The sequence below is a fragment of the Panthera uncia genome, chromosome F1, assembly GCF_023721935.1.
Source record: "Panthera uncia isolate 11264 chromosome F1, Puncia_PCG_1.0, whole genome shotgun sequence".
NCBI classification, from domain to species: domain Eukaryota; kingdom Metazoa; phylum Chordata; class Mammalia; order Carnivora; family Felidae; genus Panthera; species Panthera uncia.
In genome coordinates, this window is record NC_064813.1 from 15938439 (window position 1) to 15964278 (window position 25840).

The 25840-nt window shown below is 36.7% G+C and overlaps 1 protein-coding gene across 6 annotated transcripts in view; it reads left to right on the forward strand.

Annotated features, from left to right (window-relative positions):
* Window positions 1-25840, forward strand: part of RABGAP1L (RAB GTPase activating protein 1 like) — a 763363-nt gene that overhangs the window by 205935 nt on the left and 531588 nt on the right. For all 6 annotated transcript variants that reach the window (XM_049635168.1, XM_049635167.1, XM_049635169.1 and 3 more), the window contains 2 exons: window positions 3843-3936; window positions 19679-19829. In XM_049635168.1, the coding sequence (XP_049491125.1) occupies window positions 3843-3936; window positions 19679-19829 (245 nt within the window). The remainder of the gene's footprint in view (window positions 1-3842; window positions 3937-19678; window positions 19830-25840) is intronic.

Here is a 25840-nt window from a genome sequence, read left to right on the forward strand (position 1 = left end):
AGAGACAGAGCATGAACGGGGGAGGGGCAGAGAGAGAGGGAGACACAGAATCGGAAACAGGCTCCAGGCTCCGAGCCATCAGCCCAGAGCCTGACGCGGGGCTCGAACTCACGGACCGCGAGATCGTGACCTGGCTGAAGTCGGACGCTTAACCGACTGCGCCACCCAGGCGCCCCGAAAAAAAATTTTTTTAATGTTTATTTTTGAGAGGTAGAGATTGAGTACAGGCGGAGGAGGGACAGAGAGAGAGGGAGGCATAGAATCCCAAGCAGGCTTCAGGCTCTGAGCTGTCAGCACAAAGCCTGACCGCAGGGCTTGAACCCACGAACTGTGAGATCATGACCTGAGCTGAAATCAGATGCTTATCTGACTGAGCCATCCAGGTGCCCCATCTTACGGCTATTTTTAAAGGTCTTTGTAATTGTATAAGTAATACTACTTACAGAAATAAAACCATACTTAAAAATTACTACTTTGTTTCTTGCTTTTCATCACAAAGTAATGTATTTTAGATGGTTTTCATATTAGCATAAAAGATTTAGTCAATTCTTTTAAACTATTGGATAGCATTTTTTGAAATGATGTACCATAATTTAACAAACTTCTATTAAATAATACGTGATAGTTTTCAATTATTATTACAAGCAGTGATACAATGAAATCTTTTACATATATCTCTCTGGCATAAGTGTTCCTGGAAGAATAAATTTTTAAAAGTGTAGTTGCTAAATCAAATGGTATATTGATTTAGAATCTTAATACATTTTAAAAGATGACTCTTATTTAAACATCAGCTTTCTTGCTTGTTCCCCCATATTTTTATCAACAGTAGGTATTATTTCTTATTTTATCTGTTTTTTTTTCTGTTTCATTGTTTTAATTTGAATAAAAAAATAATTGAGATAGGGCTTTCTTCAGTGTCTTTATTGGCCAGTTATATTTTATACAACTGTACTATGTTTATGTCCTTGGACCAATTTTCTGTTGGATATTTTAGTTTATTGAGTATTAAGACCATTTGTCATATGTTCAAAAAATTTTTTTTAATGTTTATTTATTTTTGAGAGACAGAGAGGGAGACAGGGAGGGAAGGAGAGAGGAAGAGAAAGAGTGTGCATTCAAGCAGGGGAGGGGTAGAGGGAGAGGGGAACAGAGGATCTAAAGTAGGCTCCAGGGTCTGGGCTGACAGCAGAGAGTCTGATGTGGGGCTCAAACCATAAGCCATGAGATCATGACCTGAGCTGAAGTCAGATGCTTAACTGACTGAGCCACCCAGGTGCCCTGGAAATTTTATTTTAATGTACTCTATACCTTACTTCATATAAGGTTTTAATTTATAGGTAGTCAGATTTCTTAATCTTTCTTATGGCATCTCAATTTTGTTTTATTCCTTTGCCAACAAGAATAAGAAGAATCTGAGATTTTCTGTGTCAGTAGTAATGATTTGAGTCCTATTTTCTTTTTCCCTTTCATTATGTTCTTAGATTTTAGTCTCCAATTTAGCATGTACAACTTCATCAAATACTTTGGAACCTTGTTGTATTATTATTTACTGTGGAGCAAAATAGAGTATAAGGTGGGACTATCCTGGACCCTGCTTAATTGAAATCCAATTTATATTATAAGTACTCATATTATAGTTGGTACCAATTTATAGGAAGAGTGATCAGCAGTCCCTATTTGCCTGCGATAAGTTTCACCTTTTTTCCAGTGTAACTTTTTAAAAAAATTTTCTTTTAATGTTTATTTAGTTTTGAGAGAGAGAGAGGGGAGAGAGCACGAGTGTAGGGGAGAGAGTGTGGGGTGGCGGAGACACAGTGTGAAGCAGGCTCCAGGCTCTGAGCTATCAGCACAGAGCCCCATACGGGGCTCAAACTCACGAATCGTGAGATCATGACCTGGGCCAAAGTTGGATGCTCAACTGACTGAATCACCCAGGTGCCCCTCCAGTGTAACTTTTAATAGTGACCCTCTTTACTATCTCAGTTTAGATGAAAAAGTGTAAGGATTATAAGGGATAGTTGTTTACCTGGGATAGTTCTTTAGGACATTTTAATATTAAGGCTTCATTTGTTGCTGTTTACATTATTCCTGCAATACTTCATTTGTTTTAGCTTTTTAAAAACCTCTCATTTCTATTATTTTCATGAACTTGTTGCAAAGTTCACAGAATTGCTTATGTGAGGTATTTACCTTCTTGACCATTCCAATATCCAGACTAATGTTCACATTTTGAATAAAGTGTTCTAAAGAAGTTGAAGTATTTGTCTACGTGTGTGCATATGTTTTGGTTATATTTTACTAAACGTGTGATAAAATCTTTTTGTGTAAGTATGACCAAATCTTTTAACTAGGCCAAATATACCTACCTTTATTTTATTGTTTTTTGGTGTTATTTATATCCACGGATATGAATTAGTTTATACTTGCTTGGATCATTGGCTTTGTGGTATGCTGAGTAATACTGTTCTGAACACAGATCCCTGTGGGACTCACTTAATGCCAACTTCTGTTGTACTGTTAACAACATTGATAAAACACTGGTCCTTGCAAAGAGCCAGACAGATTTTTATCTAGCTTATTTTATCATTCAGATAATACGTTTCCAGATTTTTCGTATATAGCTCTGTGTCAAAGTCCTTATTCTAATGAGATAAATTGTGCCCATTACATTTCCTTTCTCTGCCAGCTCTGTTACCGCTTAAAAGATTTATAGAGCTTACAGTTACTCATTTCATCACTGACTGTAGGCTGTAACTCAACCCATCTTACTCTTTCTAAAGCTATTACTTTACATATTGGGATATTTTATAAAATTGCCATTTTAAAAGGCCAAACATTTTAGTATTTCCTTTAGTCGGAAGTATTTGTACTTATGAGGGAGCCTGGGTGGCTCAGTCAGTTGAGCATCTGACTCTTGATTTCAGCTCAGGTGGTGATCTCAGGGTTGTGGGATCAGGCCCCGTGTGGGATTCTGTCTCTCTTGCCCCCTCTGCCCCCGTCCCCTGCTCACGGTCTCTCTTTGTCTCTCTCTCTCAAAAACAAAAAATTTGTACTTATGAATATACCCTTAAAACCTTAAAGTTTTAAATATTTCTAGTTGTGTGTTTGTTATCATAATATATATATTTCTCAGTGTTATATATTAATAGTTCTCAGTATTACATATATACCTCAGATATATATACCTAAATCTTCATTTCAGTGTTTGTTTGTATCAATAATAAAAGATTAATATTTGAGAATATTAGTTTCGTGAGTAGTGAGTGTATCACATAGGAATTTCTGATTGTGTTACCATTAACTTTAAAATTTTACTCTCTTGGGGCGCCTGGGTGGCTCAGTTGGTTAAGTGTCCGACTTCGGCTCAGGTCATGGTCTCATGGTTCGTGAGTTCGAGCTCCACACCAGGCTCTGTGCTGACAGCTCAGAGCCTGGAGCCTGCTTGGGATTCTGTGTCTGCCTCTCTCTTTGCCCCTACCCCACTCATGTTCTGTCTCTCTCTCTCTCTCTCTCTCTCAAAAATAAACAAACATTAAAAAATTTATACAATTTTACCCTCTTTGGATAAAGTTATTTATATATAGGTATTTTCAATTTCATACTATGTAAACTGAATAGGAATTTTTATAAAACATTTAATGCTTTGGGATTATATTTATCTAGGCACTAAAGATATATTAATGAAGTTTTTACTGTTTTTTTTCCAGTGGGCATAATAATATAAGCAAAAGTATTGTTTGTTTTATTAGACACACAGTCATATTCCTTGATTAACAATATATAAATATCAAAAATATAATACAATGTTGGTCATTTTTGTTTTTGTGTTTCTTCTGCAGAGAGTGATAATGAACTCTCAAGTGGAACCGGTGATGTGTCTAAGGATTGTCCTGAGAAGATCCTTTATTCTTGGGGAGAACTGCTAGGAAGATGGTAAAAAATTTATTTTTCTTATTGAAAATTTTACATTTACCTAGTTGATGTTCATTTGTCTTATTAAAATCTATATGTTTATCTTAATATTAGTATATTAATGTACTTTAAAAACATGAAAGTTAAAATACAATTCATAGATACTCTTTATGTTTGCCTGAGTCTTCCACCCAATATGGTCTTATTTAACTTACTTTTGGAAGATATATTTGTCTTATTATTTCATTCAGGCAGAACATTGCTCAGAGTAATCAACTGTTTGCTTTATTGCTAAAACATGTAAATATCTATTGTTAAAGGGTTATATTTCCTTTCTCTCCTAAGTCTGTTACCATGAAAAGAGGCTATAGTGCTTAGAGCTACTCATTTCACCACTGATTATAAACTGTTAACCAAGCCTGTTTTATTCTTTCTGACTAAAACTGTTACTTTATGTTTTGGAGCATTTTATCTGGAACTACAAAAAAGGGTACTTTGTTTATATTTATTACACATACTCTGTTTATTAAGTTTTTTAAAGAGGAAATCATGACTATCAGTTGTTAGTAAAATTAAATAATTTTGCCCACAAAAAGATTCTGCCATACCAGTATATAGAAACCACGATTTATTATTGAGTATGCGTATCAAATTACATGCATGCAGGTAGTCCAGGAGAAACTACTAGGTCTGGGAAAAATTTCACACATTTTATACAGTAAAGCAGAAGAAGAAATAATTAAAACTTTATATTTTTAAAAAAAATGTATATTTATTTTTGAGAGAGAGAAAGAACGAGAATGTGCGGTGGAGGGGCAGAGAGAGAGAGAGGGACAGAGGATCCAAAGTGGGCTCTGTGCTGATAGCAGAGAGTCCTATGTGGGGCTCAAACTTGAACTATGAGATCATGACCTGATCTGAAGTCAGATGCTTAATCAACTGAGCCACCCATGTGTCCCTAAAACTTTATACCTTTTGATAAAGATAATCTTTATCAAATCTCCTATACACTTCCTAAGGGGTTCCTGATTTAATTTAAGAGATACATATTTATAGCTCTGATGGTCGGAAAGCTTATGACTTCTCAGTATGAAATCTGGAGAGTAGGTTTATCAACTTCCTGAACAAAATGTTGAACCTATTATGTTTTTAAGGAGATACCCTAAGTGTTAGGAGGGCTAGCTGTCTCCCCTTAATCGAACAAAGAAAATTCATCTTACTTGTACATACAAACTATAAATTGAACACATCTCAGAGGGTTTATTTAACTCCTTAAGTAATGGAGCCAGTTAGATATTACAACCAATCAGGATGAGAATTCAGTTTAGAGATTTATATTCTCTTCCTGATAATTCACTTGCATTGCCATGAGCAGGAATTATTTTCATAGCTATGGACAAAAAACTTATGCATGTCTAGTTTTCCACACATTATCTTCTGTTGAGAGTTGTAAATTTGCCTTATCAAAGACGAATAGAAGCACACACCTCTATCATATCAGGTAATTCCCAGAAGCTGCAGCATTCCATACGTTAGCCCATTTCAAAACTTTTCACAATTTTTCCCTATATTGTATCCAGAGGTTAATAGATTAACGTAATAAGCATTGTCCATGTTTCTAAATTTATGTTTTTACTGATTTCACTTAGTATTATTCATGGCAGTTGTTAAAGGTGATAAGGAAGACTTTATTCAGGAGGGGGAGCTATCGTGACAGGTATAGGGGTTCCTGAAATGAAGTCTTGCAGTAGGGGAGAGACTGGGCTCAACTCCAAATACTGCAAGGAAAAGCGCAAATTTACAGCCAGGGAGAGGGTGGAGGTTAGCAAATGGAAAATTACTGAGAGAAAACATCAGGGGTAAAGAGATTCGTGGCTAACTTGACTTAAATTCTTGCTAAAGGTGGATCAGGATGATCAGACATTACTTGAATATGGTGGAGGATGAGGAACTCAATTAGAAATCAAGAGTAATCAGGTACTGATGATGGCAGATTCTGGCTAAACTGACTTAGTAGGATTCTTGCTAAAATTGGACAATGCAGAGATGAGCATGGAAGCTTAAAAAGTCAGACCTATTTGAGAAGAGAGTTCAGGTGAGCCTAAACAAGTTTGGTCAAAAAGAGAGTCTTTGGGAGCACCTGACTGGCCCAGTCAGTAGAACATGCTAGCCTTGATCTCAGGGTTGTGAATTTGAGCCTCATGTTGAGCGTAGAGATTACTTAAAAGTAGTAAAAGCTTTGAGAGGGAGAAGGTGAATATCTTTGTCATTAGTTAATAGAATTTCATAGGGGAGTTAGGTGTTGGGAGTGGGGAAGGGGTGCTGATCAGAGCAAGAAGATTGTTTGAGTCCAGTCTGGAAAAGAGAAGCCGTGCCAACCTTTACAAACAGAAGGGTATTAATGCAAGTAATTGGTTTCTAGTGTGTTAGAATGCTGAAAGAAAGAAGACATTGAAGTAACCCCAGTAGTAGGAAGCAGCTGTATCCTCTAGGGCCAGAGAAATAAAATGGAAGAAGTTTTGTGACCAGAATCTAGGGACTTAGTGGAGGTCTCCTGAGGAACTGGTGCAGGGACCTCTGAGGAAGGCTGTGCAACTGGTTGCTTAGGCTTTTGAGGATACTCAGAGTAGCTAGGGTTTAGAAGAAACCGTGAGGGGAGGGGTCATTTGGTTAGTTCTTTGCTTCTGAAGAGATACCCAGACCCCTGAGCTGGTTGGGGGAAAAAACACTTTGTGATTGGTGCTAGTATTTCCTAGAGGGCCTGGCAGGTATTAGTAATTCTTGGGAGTTGTGGTATAGCTACTCCTGGCGGTGCAATCTTTCTTTTCTTCTACCATTCGATTGCGTACCGCTGTTACTTATTGACAGAACCTACCTTGGACACTGAGTTTTACAAGGTTGTAGGATACAAGGTAAATAACGCAAAAATCAATCTTGTTTGTATATACTAGCATTGAAAATTGGAAAGGAAATTTAAAAACCTACAAAAGCACTAGAAAAAAAACCAAACATTTAGGTAGAAATTGAATAAACTGTTACTAGATCTATACTTTGAAAAACTAGAGAACAGTAATGAAAGACCTCAATAAATGGAAAAATATACCATGTTCATAGATTAAAGTCTCAATATTAAGATTTCCATTCTTCCCATACTAATCATTGGGATCAGTGTAATTTCAGTCAAAATTTTGGAATTCAGTCAAAATAGTGGAATTTTTTGGGTAGCAATTGAAAAGCTGATTCTAAAATTTGTATAGAAAAGCAAAGTAACTAGAAGAGCCAAAGCAATTTTAAAAATGAAGAACAAACTTGGGAGACTTATACTACCTGATTTCAGGGATTACCTGATTTCAGGGATTACCTGATTTCAGGGATTACCATCAAGCTACAGTAATCAAGACATTACTAATTAAAGGATAGACACATAGATCAGAGTTGCAGAATAGAGAGTTCGGAAATAGAGCCACACAATCTAAAAAGATATTTCTCCAAAAAGACATACAAATGTCCAGTCAGCACATGAAAAGATGCTTAACATCATTAGCTATCAGGGAAATGCAAATCAAAACCACAGTGAGATACCATTTTACATCTACTGGGATAATAAAAAAAGACAATAACTAGTGTTGTTGAAGGTGTGGAGAAATTGAAACCCTAAAAACACTGCTGATAGCAATGTAAAATGATGCAGCCATTTTGGAAAACATTCTTGGTGTTCCTCAAAAGGTTAAATACAGAGGTATGATATGGCCTAACAATCCCACTTGTAGTTATATACCCAATAAAAATGAAAGCATATGTCTACGTAAACATTTGTACATAAACGTTTATGGTATCATTGTTCATAATAACTAAAAAGTGAAACCAATCCTCATGTCTACCAAGTGATGAATGGATAAATAAATGTGGTATATACATACAGTGGGATATATTCAGCAATAAAAATAAAGTACTGGTACATCTGCAACATACATGACCCTTAAAAACATTATGTTGTGTGAGGAAAACAAATCAGAAAACACCAATTGTACGATTTTATTTATATGAAGTATCCAGAATAGGCAAATTCGTAGAGATAGCAAATAGATTAGTAGTTGTGTAGAGCTGGAGTGGGGATTTAGGGAAATAGGGAGTGATTGCTAAGAAGTACGGGATTTCTTTTTAGGGTAATGAAAATGTTCTAAAATTAATTTTGGTAATGGCCACACAACTCTGAATATATTAAAACCACTGAATTAAGTACTTCAAATTATATCTCGATCTAACTGTATACACAAAAGAAATATGCACAAATATGGTCTATTGATTTTAAACAGAGGTGTAGTTGAGATTTGATGGAGAAAGGATAGTCTTTTCAGCAAATAATGCTTGGTAATTGGATATCTATTTGCAAAAAGTAAAAACAGTAAAAAAGAACCTTGAAGCACACCTTGCCCCGTATAGAAAATTAAATCAAAATGGGTCATAGGCCTAAATGTAAGCTAAAATTATAAAAGCTATAGAAGAAAACATAGGAAATCTTCGTGACCTTTGGTTAGGCAGAGATTTCTTACATATGACACCAAGGAATGATCTATGAAAGAAAAAAACTAATAAATTTGACTTCATCAAAACTAGAAACTTTTGTTTTTCAAAAGACATTGAAAAGAATGAAAAGTTACACACTGGGAGAAAATATGTGCAAAACTCGTATCGATAAAAGAGTTATATCCAGAATAAAAAAAAAATTCTCAAAACTTAATACTAAAAAAAGCCCATTTAAAAATAAGCACTGGGTGTTGTATGGAAACCAATTTGACAATAAATTTCATATATTTAAAAAATAAATAAATAAATAAATAAAAATAAGCAAAAGATCTGAACAGACAGTTCACCAAAGAAGATATTTTGGGGGCGCTTGAGTGGCTCAGTTGGTTTAAAGTGTTTGACTCTTGATTCCAGATCAGCAGGTCATGATCTCATGGTTCATGAGTTCAAGCCCCGTGTTGGGATTCTTTCTCTCTCCCTCTCTCTCTGCTTCTTCCCTGCTCTCTCTTTTCTCTCTCTCAAAATAAGTAAATAGACTTAAAAAAAGATATTTTGGATTACAGATAAGCCTATGAAAAGATGCTAGACAACTTTAGTCATTATGGAAATACCAATTAAATCCACAATGAGATATTACTATATTACTATACGCATACTCAAGTGGCTAAAATAAAAAAAACAACAACAACAACAACAATAAAACACTGATAATACCAAGAGCTGGCAAGGGTACAAAGCAACCTGTTTTGCTTGAGGAAATGCAAAATGATGCAGTTGTTTTGGAAAGTTTGACAATTTTTTTTGTAAAGTTCAACACATACTTCTTAAATTACCCAGCAATTCCAATTCCACTCCTGTGTATTTACCCAAGTGAAATGAAAACCTGTATACAAATGTTTACAACATCTTTGTTCATAGTTGTCCCAGACTATAAACAATCCAAATGCTCTCCAACCTGGATCAACTAACTGGTACAATGGAATCAACTAACTGGTCAGTGGAATACTCCTGAGCAATTAAAAGAGTGAGCTACAGATACATGCAACAGCACGATAAATCTCAAATGCATTATATTAAGTGAAATATGTCAGATTCGAAAGGCTTAATACCATATCATTTCATTTATATAAGATTCTAGAGAAGCCAAAAACTTTCATGATAGAAAATGTGTCAGTAAGATAAAGACAGAGAGGGAGGCAAACCATAAGAGACTCTTAAATATAGAGAACAAACTGAGGGTTGCTGGAGGGGAGGTGGGTAGGAGATGGTCTAAATGGGTGATGGGTATTAAGGAGGGCACGTGTTGGGATGAGCACTGGGTGTTATATGTAAGTGATGAATCACTGGGTTCTACTCGGAAACCAGTACTACACTGTATGTTAACTAACTTGAATTTAAATAAATAAAGAAAAAAAGAAAATGTATCAGTAGCTGCCAAGAATTGATCATGTTGGGTGGCGTTGACTACAAGGGAGCATAGGAGAGTTTTTTAATGGTTATAGTGATGATGACCACACAGCTATATGAATTTGTCAAAACTCACAGAACTGCGGTGTATTTTATGCTGCATAAATTGTGCCTTAAATGGGAGAAAAAAATCACAAAAAACCAAAAACCCTGAGTATTAGTCTGGAGCATTTTAGTTGTTGAAGTACAAAATACTACTACTGCTACATCAGAAAAACAAAAGAAGGAAAAAGACCTAAATGCTTTTTCATGTTGTATAGTACACAGAACACATCAGAACAAATAATAAATATTAATGAAGGAAGGAAATGGGGAAAAAAGGGAGAAAGACGGGAATGAAATTTATGGCTTATGTGTACAGTAGCTCTTTGAGGTGCATGCTTTTCATAGGTCAGTGCCTTCATAATCCCTTGTATCACATTCCTCTCTCTTTGATTTGTGGTGTTCATTGTCGTAATCACTGTCTTGAACTCATTTTTCTGTTGTAACCCTTCAAAGTTAGGTCAAATGCACATGATCTCCTTAATGTTACTGTTGTCTTACAGGTCCTTATCATCATCCCTAGAATATAGTAGGTGCTCAACGAATATTTATTGAATGAATTTTATAAATGAAAGATTCCTGACTTACAGATTTCTGTCCCTTCAAGTCTGTAAAAATTTTATGTGCTTATATTTTGGTACTTGGTTATTTCTTACATGTAATTTTTAAATAAATGTAAATTGATATATTTCCTGTTACATTATAAGTAGATTCATTTTTCTTAGGACAGTTACTTGACCACTTTATGTCTTGATAATGTCATGGTACGGTGAAGTGTTTTGACTTAAACATTTTAAAAGCATCTTTCTGGCTTTGAAGGGAAAGATAAACTATAAGAATGCAAAGACAGAAGCAGGCAGAATAGTTGGAAGACTACTGTAAATAATCCAGAAGAGAGATGATGATGTCTTATGCCAAGTTGATGGCAAAAGGGGATATGTGGTGGGGTGTGGCTACAAAATAATAGCTGACTTAAGTCTGCTTACCATGTGCCAGGTGTTATAATGGTAACCCTCAGAGGTAGAGACTATTATTATCTTTATTTTAGAGATGACGAACTAAGGTTGCAGCTACGTTAGGAAGCTAGTATAAAAATACACTGCAGATAATGCCAGTGAGTGGGTAACTTGCTCAAGATCCCCCAGCCAGTAAGTAATTTGCCTGTGATCATGCAGTGAGTACATGACCTAGTCAGTATTTGAATCTAGACAGTCTGGCTCCAGAGCGAGAACTTTTTAAACCAAGTGGACAGGTACCATTTCTATGATGTGGGTAGGGTACTAGGTTAGTTTTTATAGGAACATGTAGAAGTTTTAATGAGAAAGAGAATAAATTAGGAAAATTGATGCCCTTGCCAGCCTTCTAGTATGAGTTTTTTTGTTTTTTAAAGATTTGTGTATTTTTGAGAGAGAGCACAACTGGGGAAGGGGCAGAGGTGGGGCAGACAGAAGATCTGAAGCAGGCTCTGCACTGACAGCAGCAAGCCCAATGTGGAACTTGAACTCATGAACCATGAACTCATGACCTGAGTCAAAGTCAGATGCTCAACCGACTGAGCCACCCAGGTGCCCTGCTAGTATGAGTTTAAAGAGAGACCATGAGAATGGCAGGAACCAAATTATTTTGATGACTAAATAGCAAATTGAGATCTTCGCTATATTTATAAAGTGCAAGATTGATAACTTGGTTGGAAAATACATTTATGAAGCATCTTTCTGGGCTCCAGGAGATACGTAAATAAAGAAACAGCTCATACCTTTGAGGTTCATCATCAAGAATGATAGGAATGTATACTCAGAACAGACCATTTCAGCAAATTAACTGAGACCCTGAGATTGCTTCATGTTTCTTGACCATTTTGTTGTTGTTGTTGTTGTTTTTCTATAAAATGACAAGTCACTTAATGATTTCATCCAACTGAAAAAAAATCATCTAGTCTCTCTTAGGAACTGTACTAGACACTGCTGACTTAAAGATGAATAAGAGATTATTCCTACTCCCAAGGAATTTGCCATCTTGTAGAGGCATACATAGTAAAGCCTCATGTGCCCACCATCCAACTTCAGTAGTTATTGACATAGTAAAGGTAATTCTCAACAAGTATTTTAAGGCTAAAATTGCTATGGTGTTTTTTATTATTTAGGAAGAAACTATTAGCAGAGGAACTAGTTGGGAGGTAATTTCATGGGTTGATAAGATCTTACCAAACTCATGGGCCTTATAGGGAGAGGAGGTTCCAAATGGTTAAAGACTTCTGAGGTAGAATTGACAAGAGTTTCTCAGCTATAATCCAGTGTAATTTTTTTTAGAAATGAAATATAATTTGTCTAAGTTATATTTTTGTACTGGACCTCAGGAAATTGAAAGAATCTGAGGAAACTATTTTTTTTAGAGAAAATCTTTTTTTTTTTTTTTTTTTTTTTTTTTGGGTAATTGTTCCAGGAGTAGAATTTAGTGCATCATCAGTTATCTATGATAGCCAATGCTCATCCCAAAAAGTGTCCTCCTTAATGCTCCTTACCCATTTAGCCCATCCCCCCACCCAGCACTCCTCCAGCAACCCTCAGTTTATTCTCTGTATTTAAGAGTCTGTTATGGTTTGCCTCCCTCTCTGTTTTTATCTTATTTTCCCTTCCCTTCCCTCATGTTTCTCTGTTTTGTATCTTAAATTCCTCATATGAGTGAAGTCATGTGATATTTGTCTTTCTCTGACTTGTTTGGCTTAGCATAATACCCTCTAGTTCCATCCACATTATTGTAGATAGCAAGATTTCATTCTTTTTGATTGCTGAGTAATACTCCATTGTGTGTATATACCACATCTTCTTTATTCATTCATTTGAGCTTTTTCCATACTTTGGCTATTGTTGATAGTGCTGCTATAAATTTTTAATTTTTTGAGGAACCTTCATACTGTTTTCCACAGTGCCTGCACCAGTTTGCATTCCCACCAGCAGTGAAAAAGGGCTCTCTTTTCTCTGCATCCTTGCCAATAACTGTTGTTTCCTGAGTTAATTTTAGCCATTCTGACAGGTGTGAGGAGGTATCTCATTGTAGTTTTGATTTGTATTTCCCCGATGATGAGTGATGTTGGGCATCTTTTCATGAGTCTGTTAGCTATATGATAACTAATTTTTGGACCTTTGCAAAATGAGCTGCGTCTTCTACAGTTCAAGTATTTTAATTCTTTTAGCTTCTAATTGAGTTGTCATGACAGTTCATATGAATCATGTAAAATTTGCCTAAATGAGAGAAGTTTATATTTATTACATAAGGATTGATAAAAATCTTTAATTGCTCTTGGAATATCTTTTTTATTTTATTTATTTTTTTTATTGTTTATTCATTTTTAAGAGAGAGAAAGACAGAGTGTGAGTAGGGGAGGGGCAGAGAGAGAGGGAGACACAGAATCCAAAGTAAGCTCCAGGCTCTAAGCTGTCAGCACACAGCCCATTGCAGGGCTGGAACCCACAAACCATGAGACCATGACCTGAGCCAAAGTCGGAGGCCCAACCGGTGAGCCACTCATGCACCCTTAAATATCTTTTTTAAACATTAGTGTTCTTTAAGAAGACTTTCAGTAAGTCTTCGGAGTGCTAGTTAGGTGCTTACATGAAGTTATTTTTGTGATTTATTTAGGTAAAGCACCTGTTGTGTAAAACATGACAGCTTTGCTTTGGGGATGTTTTTTTTAAGTGAGGAGACAGCCTGTATTCGTAATAACCTTATAAGTAATATATAGTTGAAAACTATATTTTGAACTTATGATACAACAGCTAGATCACTGTATTGAAATGCAGTGAAGCTTTTATGGATAAAATCAAAATTCAGTTAAATTTAATGTACCACTAGAGAGATGTAAAGGGAAAATATTTCATAGTAATTCAGAATTATCAGAAAGAAAGATAGTATGGAAAAGAAAGCTAAAAACACGTGTAAAAAGTTCAGTTGTGGAGGTCTGTTATATGAGATTGTGGTTAAGATGTCTTGAAGAAATAACTGCACAAAAATAGTGAGCTGGAATTGAGCGAGAGGGCATGGGGAAGAGGGAGAGGAAGAGAGGAGACATTTGTGATGGGAGGATTGGAAAATCCAAACTGGAAAGCGGTAGCAAGATTTGTGTTACGTGTTGAATATATTCAGAATAGTAATGCTGATGACTTGAGTGTTAAATTATTTTGGGAATTTAAGGAATTGGGCAGAATTATTTCTGGATAACTGCTTCTAGTTCTGAAATTGTGTGGAAGCTGCTGAGTTTTGTAAAGACTAGAAAAACATAGTGCTGACCCTGAACACTTAGGTATAGAGGTCAAATTTTGTAGCAGGAAGATTTCTTCACCAAAAAAACTGAGTGAGTGAGGTAAAAATCAGGTATTGGTTTATTAAATAAAACCATCTTCAAGCTATTCATTTTCTTTTATTAGAATATCAGAAAATTGATACAGTATTTAGTAGGCACTTTGTGTTCTTCATGGCCATACTTCTCAAAGTGGGTAAGTGTTGTCTTAATTAGTGGTCTCAGCCTAACAAAGCATTGACAGACTGCTCGGAAAACAGAGTATAAACTCAGAGGAAACCTGAACTATTAGAATCACTAAGCGTGAACAGTCATAGCTTTCTTCCTTTTCACATTAACAGAACGTTCCTTTTTTTCAACTGAAGAAAAGTCCTGGCAAAAACAAACAAAACAAAACCAAAAACCAAAAACCAAAGCAAAATATGTGCTCTTGATCTTCAGAATAAGCTTTAATCTGTCTTTTTTTTCCTGAAGCTTTTTAAAATGTAGCTTGTTTAAGCAAAACCTAGGTTTGCAGATTTAAATCTTCTCACTGTTGGGGAAAGGAGAAATCCCTATCTTGCAGTTTCAGTTCTAGCTAGTCCTTTTCCTGAGAGAACTTTTAAAACGGGTGAGGCTGCTGCCCTCACGTTCTCGTATCTTCTAGCCACCTACTTCCACCGCCCTTCTGTCAAAATTGCCCTAATTCCGACAGTGACCACTCAATGTCATTCAATGGCTTGTCTTCTCATCTCTTGATTTCTTTGTGGTTTTTGTTAGAAATGAAACCTTCCCTTTAAAATTCTCTCCGGACAGTTTTAAAAATAGAAGAAGTTCTTATATGCCCAGATAGTTTCAAGAAAAATGCCTCTTTCAAAGGTAACTAGGTGAACACATGGCAGCTCTGTGATCTTATTAAAATCGGTGAGAACGTTTGCTTTTAAAAAAGCATTTTTTCTTAGCATTAGTAGTTGATCATATTAATTTAATTCTATAATTCTCTCATTTGTCTAAAATGTATTGAATGCCTTCTTATGTGCCAGGCACTATTCCAGGTACTGGGGCACAAAAATAAAGAAGACAGAGATTCTTGCGGATTCTCTTGTGGAGTTTATTTTTATGTATTAAAAACTACCTGATTACTGTATGTTTAGTATATATCTGCTTTATCTGTGACTTTTTGAATAATTAGATACCTCTTGTATGTAGTGCCATGGTTCAGCACAAGCAATAACTAGTTGCCTATTTCTAAGTCTCTTAATAGCTGTGGTTAATGTTTTATTAAAGTAATGTCCACATGTAGTTATTAATCAGGTAGTTTTATCAGAAATACCAAAAGCAATGATTGTTTCTATAAATTGCTATTTCATATGGGTCCTCCCTGGTCATAGATGTATACTAGTAGCATTTGGCTTAATGTCCCTTAGTGCCCCTTAAGTACTAGGGTGCTGTATGCAATCTAATTGCTGTATCATTACCAGGATAATCAGTAAATTAAAGCTGTTAATCATGCAGTGTTATGAGGGACCTATTTCCTTTCAAATGTCAGTCTATAAAGATAAAGGGAGCCTAGCCTGCGTTTTTAAGAGAGGAGAAAAGATTCTTTTCCCATAATGTCTGGTCAGACAGAAGGCTGAGGGTCAGCTAGAAGTTGAATGTTGATTGAGTTGAATCATATTATGGTTAAGAGTTCATTAAGGATATGCGTATGCATGTGTATATATGCATGTTTAGGAAAAGATATCCCAAATATAAAATCTTACATAAATCATTACACAAAATAATCTGAACCAACATAGTATTTAATCAACCTTTTTGTCAGCAGTACTGAAAACATATCATAGTAGGACAAGCGAATATTAGGAGGCTGTTGCAATTCTAGAATGAATAGAATTGGTGACAGTGGACACAGGGAGAAGTGCATGGAATTTGGACTTACTGATGGATTACTAATGGATTATATGGCAGGGAGCAATGTAAACAGTAATTCCTGCTTTCTTATTTGGATAGGTTGTGGTGACAGTCACTGAGATGGGATACCCTGGAAAACAAGTTTTAGGAAGAAAATATGGGCTCAGATTTGGACATGGTGATTTTGAGGAACTTTGAGCCTCTGGAGCTCAGAACACATGGGCATGGGTGCAAACACTCAGAGATGAGAGAGTGATGAAAAGTATACCACTGAGAAAAGTATGGAGAGCCCTTGGAACAGTTGGGAAGTTAATAGAGGAGAGGGAACAGTAGTGGGGTCTTTGGGGGGTAAGAGAGAGGGCTTTGTCATTGAAGCCAAAGGAAGCAAAGTGGTCCACAGTGAAAGGATTAGAACTTAGTGGCATGGAGAGAGGTCGTGTATTACTTCCGTGAAAACTGAGGAAAGATACAGAAGCCATGTTGAGCTCAGTTGAGGAATGAGTGGGAGAGAAGGAAATAGAGGTAATATGTATACAACAACTCTTTTGAGAAATTTGTTGTTGCAAAGTAGGAGACTGTATGATAGCCAGAGGGTTATGTGGCATTGAAGAAAGGTTTCTTTTACATGGGAGGTATATATTAGAGTTTATTTATTTTTTCTTATTAAATTAGTAATTAATTAATAGACACAGAGCGCATGAACAGATGGGGAGCAGAGAGAGGAGAGGAGAGGAAAGGAGAGGAGAGGAGAGGAGAGGAGAGGAGAGGAGAGGAGAGGAGAGAGAGAATCCCATCAGGCTCCACACTCAGCATAGGGTCTGATGTGGGGCTCTTATCTCGTGACCACGAGATCATGACCTGAGCTAAAATCAAGAGTCAGATGCTAACTGACTGAGCTACCTAGGTGCCCTGTATTGGAGTTTTAATAGCTGTAGGTACACAGTAATGACTTATTGATCTCTATAGAACATGTAACGTATGATATACTTAATTACTTTGAATTCTCCTTATATATTATGGGACTTAAAATTCAGATATTTGCGTTTAATTTCAGAGGAAGTGAGCTTAGACCATTGTACACTGTTGTTTTTAGTTAACTCAGTTTTTTTACCCAAAGAGTACAGAAACTTGCTACCCTCAAACTACCAATGTTTTTCCAGTTCAAAAATATAACCGGGGTGCCTAAGTGGCTCAGTTGGTTGAGCATCTGCCTCTTGATTTTGGCTCAGGTCATGATCCCAGGGTAGCGCTCCATGCTGAGAGGGGAACCTGCTTAAGATTCTCTCTCTCCTGCCCCTCTCCTCTGCTCCTCCATGCATGCTCACTTGCTCTCTCTCGCTCTCTCCCTCTCTCTAAAATTAAAAAATATATATATATATACTTAGAACCAAATAAATTGTGAGGAAGATCATTTTATGACTTATCCTGGCTCTTTTTTTTTTTTAATTTCTTTTTTAACATTTATTTATTATTGAGAGACAGACACAGAGCGTGAGCAGGGGAGGAGCAGAGAGAGAGGGAGACACAGAATCCGAAGCAGGCTCTAGGCTCCAAGCTGTCAGCACAGAGTCCGACGTGGGGCTCGAACTCATAAACTGTAAGATCATGACCTGAGCTGAAGTCTGATGCGTAGCCGACTGAGCCACCCAGGTGCCCCTATCCTGGCTCTTTTGTGGCATAATATTCTTTTGCTGATCTTAAACTTGGTTGGATAGTGAAGACGAGGCAGCTGGAAGGAAGTTACAGGTGTCAGTTTATTTAGGTGTAAGTCTTCTCAAGAATAATATGCTCAAGACATTTTGTGGAGCATATTTAGCTTTGTTGCTTTTCAAAGTTAACCAAACTTACATTTTAATTTAAGTCCATGAGAGAAATTTAAAGAATTGAAATGACTTTTTTTGGTGTATGATTATAAAAGAATTCATGATCAGTGTGAATATTTCAAATAGCATAGGAAAATAAACAGAAGTAATTTTCCTCTTAATTCTATTGCACACATATTTTGGAGTATATTCTTCTATATTCTTTTCCTATGAAGGTTGAAATCAGATTTCTAAGTAGTATGTGTTAGAGAAAGAGAGGGAGCAAGGGAGGCAGGGAGGGAGAGAGAGAATAAATATGTATTTAAAATACTGTATAAAATTTTGAGAGATGGAGAGAGAGAATGTGTATTTAAAATTATACCACATATACTGTTTTGAAACTTGCTTTTTTCACTCTGGTCTCTAATGTGCAGTAAATAGCATGTTAAATCATATAAGCTCTACCTCCTTTAATTTTGTTTTGCTTCAAGCCAGTCAGAATTGGAAGCTTAGGTTCTCTAACTGAACAATATAAAAGTTTGCTTTGAAGAAGCTGAAACAAAGCAGAATAGATGTAAATTGGATGGTTTATTAAAAATATTAATGGGATGAGTTTACTTGAGCTTTTGAGTCATGGCAGCTACTACAGTTTTTTCCAAAATGGCCAGATTATGACCATATGGGGAAAAAATGGGACATATTTCAGAGGAAGGGCCTCCAAAACTGAGGTCTGGGCTGGAGGTGGAAGAGTGTGTATAAGCTAGAGAAGCTGGTGACGTATGGTGGGCCAATTTTAGAAAATGGAGATATTGATACTATGACTTTTAAGGCTTAAACCTTGAAACTAGAGCCTGAATGTTAGACCAAACCAGTGTATGTCATCAAGGTTTGGAATCCAGATGGTTACACCAGGGTCCACTCTAAGAGATCAAAACTGAGCAACAAATACAAGTAAAGATAAAATCTGAGCAAAGAGGCATAAAACATAGCTCCAGGTTCAAGCTAGGCACCAGGAGAAAGTTAAGGAATGGAATTTATATTCATAAGACTGGGAAGTGCAATTCAGTTTCTTGTTCATTTGGGCGGATCATTATAGTAACACACTTTGTCATCATTGACTTCGTGACGAAAAATATTTGCCTTTGCTTCATTTCTAAACACCCTTGGAAATGGGTGTGACTGACGAGTATATGCTGCTCCCCCCAGCAAGGTGGAGCTGTGTAGGTTGTGTGGGTTTTGTAGGAAAGGACCAGGTTTTCATGTAGGGAGTACTTTGGGTCAGGATGTAGGGGTATCCACAAGACATGATAGGCCTGCGATCCACTTTTGGCATCCCATTTCCCCATCCCCTGTCCTACCCACGCTGTTAGCCAACTTGCCCTACATTCATGTCAGGAGATTCACATGGTTCTTTTTACGCCTTGAAATGTGTCCCAGAAATATATAAGTAACACATTTATTATTTTGAATAAGTTCATAGGATGATTTTAGAAAGTAAATGAAAGGAAGTAAAAACTTTTCTTGATGGTAGAATAACATGGTTCACCAATAAAGAAGGCAGATCGGGAAAAAATGTCTAGGACATCACTGAGCTGACATTACTGTTATGATTTAACGCCCTCCCCAATTTTTCTCTTGACCCAGGCTTCCATTTTTATATAAATTCATTAGTATACTTTCTGTAACAATAGCAGTTCAGCAATAAACACAGTATGAATGGTTTGTTCTCTTTTCTTAGGCACAATAACCTTGGTGCCCGACCAAAGGGGCTGTCCACTCTGGTGAAGAGCGGTGTCCCTGAAGCATTGAGGGCAGAGGTATGGCAGTTACTATCAGGCTGCCATGACAACCAGACAATGCTGGATAGATACCGACTTCTTATCACAAAGGTAGGAAGCTTTTTTCATATTCTTCTCACTGGACAACATATTAAATAAATATTGTTTTCATAGGTGCAGTAAGTCATAAATGTTTTGAACTTCTTTAAAAACTATCAGTGTTGTGCAGCAAATAGTTCTGCCTTTTGTTCTGAGCATTTGTTGGATAGTGGATAGTGGATAGTGGCTTTCACTTTTTTGTTGAAATGGAATATATTTATATTTCAAGTGTTTTCAATTAACCTTTCTTATTATACGAGATTTATATAGTTATATTTGTACACAGTATGCTTGTACTCGAGTATAATTTTGAAATCAAATTAACTTAAAATGAAATTAAAAGGCCTCCTGTGCTTATGTAATCTTATACTTAAATGATGTAGATAGTTGCCCAGATCCCTGTTCTGTCAGGAGTCCCTGGTTCCAATGTAAATTCCTGTGCTTATGTCCAAAAAACTGATGGTAGAGCATGTACAAAGATAAGCTTCAGTCCTAGAATCTCTTCATAGGTCTCACCTCCTAATTTCTTACTCTACTCTAAATCATAGATTTAAAAATCTCTATTCATAAATGAGATGTTTTTGCTAACCAAGTCTTCGTTCCTCAGGATTTATCAACTTTTCAGATTCTTTAGCCCCTCTAATTCCTTCTTCCCTTACTTCCGTTTGGGCCTCCCTCCCTTTCGCAGATATTTTCTGAGTGCCTAGTATATTCAGTCACTGCTAAATTCAGATTATAAAAAAAAAACCTTTATCATTTTTTATAATTAGTGTGTTCTGCAGCGGAATGTGCGAGATGATCCATTGATGTGTGTGTGTTGGGGGGGATGTCTAAAGTTCCATTTGTATTTTTTTAAGTTGCAACACAAAGGATATTCAGCTATACTAATATTTTCTGTGCCATAGTACTGAGACTTGACTAAGTCCAGTGGCCATTTGTCCCATGTGAGTCAGGAGTGACCTGATGGAAGAAGGGGCTTGTGCACCTTGGGAAGGAATAACAGTGGTGCTCACACTCATACATGCACTTTCATGATATTAGAGTTCTCTTGCAATTTGCGCGTGCTCAAATATGTGGATTTAAAGATTGTCTAGTTTTAACTTCGCCCCCACAGGGTATATGTGTGGTTTAAAGAGATTGCTATCACAGAATGTTACATATCAAGATACTAAAAAAAACAGAACAAAACAAAAACCCCACTAATCTGTCCCTTCAAGTAAGAATTAATGTGATAATGGATGACAAAGCAACTACCTCTGTAAATAAGTTCATGTTATAGAGAAGGACTTTTGAAACATTTGGCGATTTAAACATCACTGTGTGATTTTGTCGCACTGAAAGCTGTGTGCGTTATTATAAAACTCTTAACATCTTCTTCCTGGAATCAGAAATTCCAAATGTGTTTAAGACTTGTACAAACAGTTGCAGAAAATTTGGGACTGACTGTTAATACAAAAATATAACACCTTCTGATTTACTGATAAGAAAACTCATTTGAGAAAATGAGTGATTTCCTAACCAAATTTCAACAATATGATTGTTGGGTGGGACTGAAAAAAAAATGGTGCCCTCTGTTTGGGTCTCTGGATCTCTAGAAGTCTTTCTCAGATATGATAACGATTAAAACTGTGACTCAAGAAAACTGATTTTGAAGCAGGTTTTCAAATTATTGTTTCATAAACTGCTAAACAAGTATGTTAACAAATAATTCCTATTGTATGATTCTGTTACATGAAATGTGCAGAATAGGCGAATGCAGAGAGGCCGGAAGTAGACTAATGATTGCTATGGGATGGGGGTTAGAAGAATTGGGAGTGCTAACAGGTATGAGGTTGCTTTTGGGGATGATAGAAATGTTCTGGATTTTGATAGTGGTGATGGTTGTACAACATTGTGAATTGTATACTTTAAAATGGTGAATTTTATGTTATGTGAAGTATATCTCAGTAGAAAAATTACACAAAATAAAACATTTAAAAAATGACCCATGTTTAATATTGAATAATATTTTTGTGAAGCATAACTTTTTCATTGTCTTTACCTTATTTTATATCCTATCTACATTTCTGTGTAGATCTATATTAGCACAAGTGCTACTGTGTGCATAATAAAAATGAGCAAAATAAGTACACATGTATTGGAAGTTTATGCCCAGAAAAGTTTTTATTAATGGAGGTGTCTGAGGAAAAATACCCAGAGACCATATCTCTGGGTGTCAGATCACTTTTTTATCTAAAAAACAAACTATATACTTTTTTTTTTTTTAATATATGAAATTTACTGTCAAATTGGTTTCCATACAACACCCAGTGCTCATCCCAAAAGGTGCCCTCCTCAAACTATATACTTTTAATAGCTGCTTATAGAGTAGCCGCTACTGCCATATCCCTTTCTCTACTAAGAAGCTTTTAAAATTCATGTCTTTTAGGATTTCAGACTTTGGGAGCAAAATAAATAATAAGTCTCCCGTGATATTATTTATGAACTCCCAACAATTCAGTGTCTGTCATACATATGATAAAAGCTTTACCATATATGAAGCACCATGGTAATTTTGAATATACAATTTGCAGGAAGAAGTTTAAGATCAAGAGGCAGAATGACAAAAAAAATGTTTTCATTGAATAAAGTATTCTCAGACTCTTTTTTACTCTGGAACCTGGCAGTGATTTACTTTCTGCTTCTGGCAGTAGCAGACAGATACCCAGGCTTTGCTGCTTGTGGGACTTGGCACCTGCCTCTAGGTGTTCCATTCTGAATCACCTGCCTTCGTTCTATAGTTCCTGTTTCCTGCAGTTTCTTAACTTGAGAAGCAACAGCAGCCCCCTGATTCTCTGGACCATAGTGGTGCTGGCCAACCTAAAAGTTAGCAGTAGTGTCCCCAGTGTTCTGGTCTTCCAGCTTTTCCAGTACTTAAGTACCTAAGTTCTTACATTAAATCTTTCTTTCCCTGACTAAACTCGAATATACTTGGCATATGCTTGTCACCTTGTTGTCATGCCTCTAAGGGTATGGCAAAATGTTATACTTACAATTGCAGGATTTTTTTTTTTTTAAAGCAAAATGATGCAAACCAGAACCAGCTGAGGGACGAGATACATAGGGCAGAATCTGGTACTGAGAGGGTTCCGAATATGAAGCTTGCATCGTCGTCAGGGACACATTATCCTTCCCACATCACTGCGTGATAGTACGTACTTGGAAGATCACTAACCCAGGAAGCTTACCAAGCTTTGGACTCCAGAGTTTTTATGGGGTTTCGTTACATTGGCATGATTGATTGAATCATCACCCACCTAGCTGAACTCAATCTTTAGCTCTCTCTTCTCCCCTTCCCTGAAGTTGGGCTGATATCACCTGACTCAACACCTCTAACCACGTGTTTGTTTTTTCTGGCTTGGTTAGCCCCCAGTGCTGAGTCCTCTTTTTAACCTAAACTATCTAGGGGCCTACCATAAGTTGCCTCCTTAGCATAAACTATCAGATTGTTGGAGGGGCCCACCGTGAATTAAAAAAAGACACTCCTATCATTTGGGAAATTCTAGGGGTTTAGAGGTTATCTTCCATGATCCTGTACTGAGGCTGGACCTCTCTTTGGCTAATCTGATCAAGTCTATTGCCCTTTTAAAGAGCTTTCCCTTAAACCTAAATAGCAGTTTTCACTTAATCTTTTTGGCCAAAGTACTGTTACATGGCTACAATCTCCCTAGAAAGCTGGGAATTTTTTTTTTTTTAAAGTGGTCACAATGCTCTTCTCCTCCACCTCCCAAAATATGGGCTTAATAAGGAAGAAAAGAGAAAATAGATATTGGATAGACACTTAACCTTTCTCTGCTGCAGATAGCTGTTAATAGAGGCAATAGTTGAGGTATGTTGTGGAATAATTTATTATAAAAATTAAGCTTAGTAATTTATTTTAGGATGGCAAATGTTTAAAAATTACCACTAGAGATTGACTAACTGTATAATTTAAGGTAATATAATACATATTTCCACATTCAGTTTATACATTTATGACTACATAAATTTTTTTTTTATCTTTTAAAATTTACATCCAAATTAGTTAGCATATAGTGCAACAATGATTTCAGGAGTAGATTCCTTAATGCCCCTTACCCATTTAGCCCATCCCCCCTCCCACAAACCCTCCAGCAACCCTCAGTTTGTTCTCCATATTTATGAGTCTCTTCTGTTTTGTCTCCCTCCCTGTTTTTATATTATTTTTGTTTCTCTTCCCTTATGTTCATCTGTTTTGTCTCTTAAAGTCCCCATATGAGTGAAGTCATATGATTTTTGTCCTTCTCTGACTAACTAATTTCACTTAGCATAATACCCTCTAGTTCCATCCACGTAGTTGCAAATGGCAAGATTTCATTCTTCCTGATTTCCGGGTAATACTCCATTGTATGTATATATATATATATATATGTACACCACATTTTCTTTATCCATTCATCCATCAACGGACATTTGGGCTCTTTCCATACTTTGGCTATTGTTGATAGTGCTGCTGTAAAAATGGGGGTGCATGTGTCCCTTCGAAACAGCACACCTGCATTCCGTGGATAAATGCCTAGCAGTGCCATTGCTGGGTCGTGGCGTAGTTCTAGTTTCAGTTTTTTGAGGAACCGCCATACTGTTTTCCAGAGTGGCTGCAGCAGTTTGCATTCCCACCAGCAGTGCCAAAGAGATCCTCTTTCTCTGCATCCTCGCCAACCTCTATCGTTGCCTGAGTTGTTAATGTTGGCCATTCTGACAGGTGTCAGGTGGTATCTCACTGTGGTTTTGATTTGTATTTCCCTGATGATGAGTGATGTGGAGCATTTGCTCATGTGTCATTTGGCCATCTGGATGTCTTCCTTGGAGAAGTGTCTATTCAACTACATAAAATTTTTAATGTTAATTCTATTGTTGACAGTGCAATTTATCAAAAACAACATTTTAATATAAACAGTATAGAAATGTGTGGCTCCAATAATGTTCCTTTATTCAAGCTCTCAAGTTATAACATTTCTGTGGGAGGAAATACAGTGGTATTTTCAGTTCCCTTGTCTTCCTTGCTTCTAGCCAAAGATGATAAAAGATGAATGTCAATATCTTAAAAAACAATTTTGTCCTTTTTGTATGTTTTTTTTTTTATTTTTTTTTTTATTTTTTTTTAAATTTTTTTTTTCAACGTTTTTTTATTTATTTTTGGGACAGAGAGAGACAGAGCATGAACGGGGGAGGGGCAGAGAGAGAGGGAGACACAGAATCGGAAACAGGCTCCAGGCTCCGAGCCATCAGCCCAGAGCCCGACGCGGGGCTCGAACTCACGGACCGCGAGATCGTGACCTGGCTGAAGTCGGACGCTTAACCGACTGCGCCACCCAGGCGCCCCTGTCCTTTTTGTATGTTTACAGGTAAACATTAGGCATCAAGTGCTTATAGCCAAGAGTATATGTATGTACTTTGGTGGTGAATACATGTAAGCTTACCAGCCACTCAGTAGAAAGAAATGAATACCCAGAGGATTTTCAGTAAGAAGTGTCTCCAGTATTTGCTATTTGTTGGTCGTGGTTCAGCAGTTGGTAGTGTCTTCTTTTGGTCCAGTTAATTCTTCCTGTCTTATCAAGGAAATGGCAATACTTCAAGGTTAGTTAATGAAATGGTTCAGCTTGAACAAATAGTTGTTTTATAAAAACCCTACCAAGGACCTAATATTATGTAGGGAAGGAATGATAGAACCAGTAAAAAAATTTTATTTTAAGTAGTCTCCACATCCGACATGGGGCTCGAGCTCACAACCCTGAGGTCAAGAGTTACATGCTACACTGATGAGCCAGCCAGGTGCTCCAGTAATAGAAAAGTTCTAAAACACCTAACTTCAACCAATCCTTTTAGGATGGGTCTTTGCACAGTCTGTCCTAAAGTGAACTGAGGCTTCAGCCATTGCTGCTGCATGATTTCTGCCAGGGGCTGAGGGCATCGCCACTGTTGACAGATCAGTGACAGGCTCGTACCACATATTTCTGAAGTCTTAA